General features: G+C 44.3%; 1 protein-coding gene across 1 annotated transcript; it reads left to right on the forward strand.

The window, feature by feature from the left end:
- Window positions 1-631: 631 nt before the first annotated feature.
- On the forward strand, window positions 632-4,498 carry LOC104155006 (rab-like protein 2A). The gene is made up of 5 exons (XM_009694617.1): window positions 632-706; window positions 1,667-1,778; window positions 3,700-3,797; window positions 4,043-4,126; window positions 4,421-4,498. The coding sequence occupies exons 1-5, from the start codon at window positions 665-667 to the stop codon at window positions 4,496-4,498; spliced, it is 414 nt and encodes a 137-aa protein (XP_009692919.1). The 5' UTR covers window positions 632-664.
- Window positions 4,499-5,477: the final 979 nt, after the last annotated feature.

Consider the following 5,477-nt stretch of genomic DNA (forward strand, 5'->3'; position numbering starts at 1 on the left):
GGGAGATCTCTACCTGAGACACACAAACAGAAAAGGGCATTAAAATGTTGGATGACTGTTCAGGTATGCGTCATGATACCTAGTCTACAAGGTACTTAATGAATTGGGACCTGTCTGTCTCAGGCTAACTTACTTGCCCTTCATAATTTTAGAATGAGTTGTGCCCGTGGAAAGAGCTGAGTTAGTCTGCGAAAAGAAACGGCACATTTCCTGTGTCAGGCACCTGGCTGTTTATCACTGTGCCAGAAATCAAGCCATTTCAAGGTGTTTATGTTTTGTTTCCTGTTGTCATCTCTAGTGACAAAGTACCGTACATTGTTATCACTCTGCACTTTTGACTAGCTTTGTCTTACTGTCCTTTATAAGTCATGTCTACTGATGACTTCTCTTTTGCTAATATGCTCATAGCAATGTTCAGTGTCAGGAAAACTCATAGCTAAACCTAGCTAAGAAAAGGTCCTAGTTTTGCATAATCTCTTAGTCCTGGAATGTTTCAGATTAGTGAGGTGAAACCTAATTTGTGACCCTGACTAGTTGGACTGGGCTTTGCATCCTGGGTTTAAGTTGTGAGGAAAACAGAACTTGGAAAGTTGTGTCATTCTAAGCTTGGTTTTTGTGTCTTACAGACTTCTGGGACACAGCTGGACAGGAGAGGTTCCAGAGCATGCATGCATCCTATTACCATAAGGCTCATGCTTGTATCATGGTAAGGGTGGTGTCTCAGCTGTGATCTGATGAAATTTTGAGTAGTAACAGTCCCAGTTGACACCTGGCCTGTATGTTACTTTTTATAATTACTCTGCCTTGTATTGACTCTTCTAGTGGTTTATAAAACTTTCCTATATTGTTCTTTCTTCTCTCACCAGATAAAATCAGTGTAGTTGGGTACATTTAGCTCTATTCTGTCTTTCCTGATAGCACTCTTACTATGTTCCCTGGCTTTGCTGTCTTCTAAATTTCCTTACTTTGGTTACTGTATTTCCAGTAATGTGGTACGTACAATAGAATGTGCTTATTTAGAAGCAGTGCCGTCAGAGGTGATGCAAGGGAGAGGGCATTCTTTTCTTGTTCTGTGATGTGACTATTGGATTGTGTAGTACAAAACTGTTCTGACATGTTCTGCAGTGGTACTACATAAGACATTCTTCTCTGCTCTTCTGCCCTTTCTATTTTCCTATACTTTGTGCTTCCCATTTATTGGCTCAAATCAGTCTTATTTCCTGACTGCTAACCCGCTTAGGTCTCGGTTTGTACTGTTGCTCTAACTTTCCACTATTTCTCATCACTTGTGAGCATCAGTCAACTTCATTGATATTTTAATTGTTAAAACAGAGAGGCCTCATGTCTGACCCTACTTAGCAGAACAGATCTGTCCCAGTGCTTGTTCACTGTCATGGGTAATAGAGTGCTTGTCATAGTACAAAATAAGAATGTAAAGGAAAATGTGGGACTGTTTCCTGCATCATGGAAAGAAATGGGCTGACAGCATGTTTCAAGGCTTGCTGGATATTCTCCCTTTTCTCTTTCAACCTTTCTAACAAAGGCCAGTTTCCTTTGTTGATGTCCTCCTGGGAAAATTCTGGATTCTGTACTTGTGTTTGGTGCAGTGGGTTGATCAGGGGCTGTCCTGCTGTTGGCCCCATGATAGCTGATTCTTTTTCGGAAGGTGTTTGATGTGCAGCGGAAAGTCACCTACAAGAACTTAAACAGCTGGTACAAGGAGCTGAGAGAATTCCGCCCAGAGATTCCTTGCATTGTGGTGGCCAACAAAATTGATGGTGAGTATATCTTCTTCTTCCAGCTTCTCAGGATTGTGATTCTCTTCTGACCTGGCTGAGAAAGAATGTCATTCATCTGTTAGGTCCAGATGAGTTCTTGAGTATTAGTCCCTCAGGGCTGTATTTTACCAAATGAATAGCTGGGTCCTCTACTGACCTTGTATGCTGTCTTATAGTCTCTTGTCCTTGTTTTACTAACAATTAAAAATACAAATTTGATCCATTTAAAGTTTATTCAAGTGACGTCCTTCCAATTCTGTCTTTACCACACTGCCTATTTCATCCAGCAAGAACCCAGAAGCTGATTGGAGCAGTACCTAGTCAAAAATTGCAGGGTATCTTGCTGATAAAGGAGCATAACATAGTGTCTTGCTGGTAAAGGAGCATAACATAATCTTTCCGTGATACAGTCAGTAACTGCCTTTGTATTGCTAATTCAGCCTGCAGGTTTCTGTGGGACTCCTCTGTGCTACGGTGTCTAAATACACTTGCTGGTGAAATTGTTCACCTTCCTCTGCAGATGACTGGATGATTCCCTCCTCTTAGGAATGCTAGCTAGGCATTTGTTATTGCTATCATTTGGGTTGTGATCTCTCTCCTGCATACTGTGAGAGTGCATAACACATCAGCTTTCTGCTCAGCATCAACGAGAGGGTACATAACCTTAGGACCACAGTCTCCTGGTATTCTTTATCAAGTACAGTGTCAGACATGGGCTTCCTTGCTGACATTCATGGTAGAAATCATCGCAGCTATGAATAGGTGTGTCCACCTGAATAAGGTGTCTGCGCTCCCACTGTAGTCTACGGAAGTTCATTTGGTGCAGCAGTGTGGTTTAGGGCGTGAATGGTCTTACCTAATAAAGCCTTTCCTATAGGATGTGTCAAGCCAGCCTTGAATCCACTGATTGCACAGACTGTACAGGAAGTCTGAGGCAAACGGACTTCATGTTGACAGCCATATTATAGACAGAACCTCTGTGTAGATGAATCCTGCTCTTGGTGTTCTATGTATGAGTGGGCGCTGCTCCAAAAGAGTCCTCTGCCTTGCCTTCATTTGCTGTGTTCCACCTGGACAAGGAAATGATCAGCCCACAGCTCTTAACACAAGCCCAGTCTGCAGAACAGTTGATACAGCCTCCTGCAAAGAGGTAGGGAGTGGCTGCCTGGGCAGTGCTCGCTGGCAAGCATTTGGAGTCTGAACTACTTCAGCTTTTTGCTTTTATGAGAAAAGGTGGCTTATCTGGAGTCATCCTCCTATGCTGGCTGTCCATCTATCAAAACTTTGAGCTGTTACTGCTGTGTCGGCACGTACTGTAAACACGCAGTAGATTTGCTGCGAAACTGAAATAAAGCCTCTGGCATACTGAGGCTGGGGTAGCTGGACCTAACTGCCTGTTAAGTAACAGTTGAGTCATTTGTATACTGTGAGCATGCCCTTGACTCAGGAATATAGGTAACACGGCATAAGGGCAGTGGGGAGTTCTGGTTAAAAAGGCCAACCTAGAGGGAGAGGCATGACTAGTACTGGCAATGGTGTCCAGGTCACGTACGCACACAACAAAAATCATAGGGATGTGCCTGGGAAACATTCATAGTTGCCACACAGCAAGTGAACTGATATGTTCTAAGCTGCAAAGCATTATTTATAGCACATCAGAATCCATCTGTAATTTAGTCAAGCACCATGGATAAACCAACAAGAACTCTTTTCTTTTGGTGTCTTCTTGTCAACAGTTTGCTGATGATGTTGCTTTTAAAACCCTATAGCTTTTGGGCAGGACTTTTCTAGCCTTGTACTACAGTGAGGAGGCCTTGACAGCTAAATCGGGCTCTGGTCTCCATTTGTTCCACTACTGCTGCATATGTTAGCATTCTGCCTACAGTGATGTCTTACTGACCACTTCTTTTTTTGCCCCCAGTGGATATGAAGGTGACTCAGAAAAGCTTCAACTTTGCCCGGAAGTTCAGTTTGCCCTTTTACTTTGTGTCTGCTGCAGATGGCACCAACGTAGTGAAGGTAAAACATAGCTATTTGACTCAGCATCTCTGAGACCCCTAGACAATCCAAGGACATGGAGACTACTGTAGGCACAGAGAGCAGAAAATGGGCTAGTATGTCTGTTTGGCTACTTGTGAGGTCCTGGTAGCTATAGGTCATTGCAGAAGTTTTTTTTTTTTCTTTGGGGTGTGGGAACAATTTCCATATGTTACAGAAACCCAGTGCCCCTTGCTTTGAGTGACAAGCATTCTCCTTCTCATCAGCTCTTCAATGATGCTATCAAACTGGCAGTTGCCTACAAACAGAATTCAGGAGATTTCATGGATGAGGTCATGCGAGAACTGGAGGTAAGAAAGGCTCTACTTACTGCACTCCTCCTAAGTGAATAGACCCTCTGCTCTTTTTTCCCTCAGGGAAAGCAGAGCCTATGGCAAAGGGTGAGACTTTGGAGGCATGGAAAGATTTGCCTTATGCTGGTGACACCATGGGGTTTGTGTGCTGCTCATGTCTAGGTTGGAAGGGGTGAGGTGGTGACCCTCTGAAGAGCCCATGCAGCCCTAGACCAAATTTGAAAGAACCACAGCAGAGTGTAGCTGTTATTCTCATGCTTCTCAGCAGTTTCTTGTCCTGCTCCTTTCCAGAGCTTTGACCTGCAGAAGAGTGAGAATTTGTCAGATGAAGAGGAGAGCTGCCCTGAAGAGAAGCCCTCATCTGCCTAAGCCCTGGACCCTGAGTCTGTTTTTCCCTTTGCTCTAGATTTCTGGGGCTAGTTAGAGCTGGCCTTCACAGAGGAAAGTGATTTTTCTCATTTCTGGTGATGGGCAGCTGGGCCTCTCCCCTTCTTGTGGGAGACTGTCTGTGCATGACCTTCCTTGACTCGGCCCTAGCCACTGCACATCACGGTCAAGGAAAGGGCGAGAGTATCCACATGGTTGGTAGTTACTGCACGCTTCTTCAAGGCAAAGCTTGCCAGGAGAGCTAAGCCGCTCCTGGACCTGCAGGGAAGGGTCCTGCCCAGATGCTTTAATAGTAACTACTGGAGAAAACAAACACTAAAGAATTTTTTTTTATATAAAGCTTTGAGCTTGCATCCTTCCTGCACTTTTGTTATAAGGCAGTCCAGTTACTGTAAGTCCAACTGCCAGCCCTCCCCATTGCTTTCACAGCCTAGCCGGTGCTGCCTCTCTGTCCACCTCTGTGATCTCTGCTGCAGAGTTTCTTTGGGTTTCCTTCCCCATTCTGTTACAGAGCAGCCAGATCCAGTACACTTCAGAACGTGGGGGATTTCTCCTTTCAGGGCCACTAGAGCTGAATCAGGTGGACTCTCACAGCCAGGAGGCTTGTCCTAGCCCAGCCTGATGGATGTGGCTCCGGCTGTTCCCATGTGTGTGTTCAAGAGCCTTATGCTGCATTCCAAAGAGCCAGATACACAAACACACACACAGATTTACACAATTAATGTGAAGGGCAAAACGGTTTGACATAGACAGAGCAACGCCTTGCCTTGACCAGCACCCATGTATACATAACCACCGCTGACATAAACATGAACACAGTCCAGTCCTTTTCTGCCTTTCCAGATGATCGGGATTAGATGTTTACTAGTGAAACATAAACACATATTCACACTTAGATTCGTAAGTGCAGCATGTTTATAGATTCCACAAATAACAGTATGGAAATTAAGTACATGTAAAT

This window comes from Cariama cristata, unplaced genomic scaffold (assembly GCF_000690535.1).
Source record: "Cariama cristata isolate BGI_N322 unplaced genomic scaffold, ASM69053v1 scaffold11672, whole genome shotgun sequence".
Lineage (NCBI taxonomy): Eukaryota > Metazoa > Chordata > Aves > Cariamiformes > Cariamidae > Cariama > Cariama cristata.

Bases quoted from the DNA above. Each gene is read 5' to 3' on its own strand.
- LOC104155006 (XM_009694617.1), top strand. From the start codon at position 665: ATGCATGCATCCTATTACCATAAGGCTCATGCTTGTATCATG. The intron at 1,779-3,699 runs GTGAGTATATCT...TTTTGCCCCCAG, and splicing joins GGTGGCCAACAAAATTGATG to TGGATATGAAGGTGACTCAG. The intron at 3,798-4,042 runs GTAAAACATAGC...CCTTCTCATCAG, and splicing joins ATGGCACCAACGTAGTGAAG to CTCTTCAATGATGCTATCAA.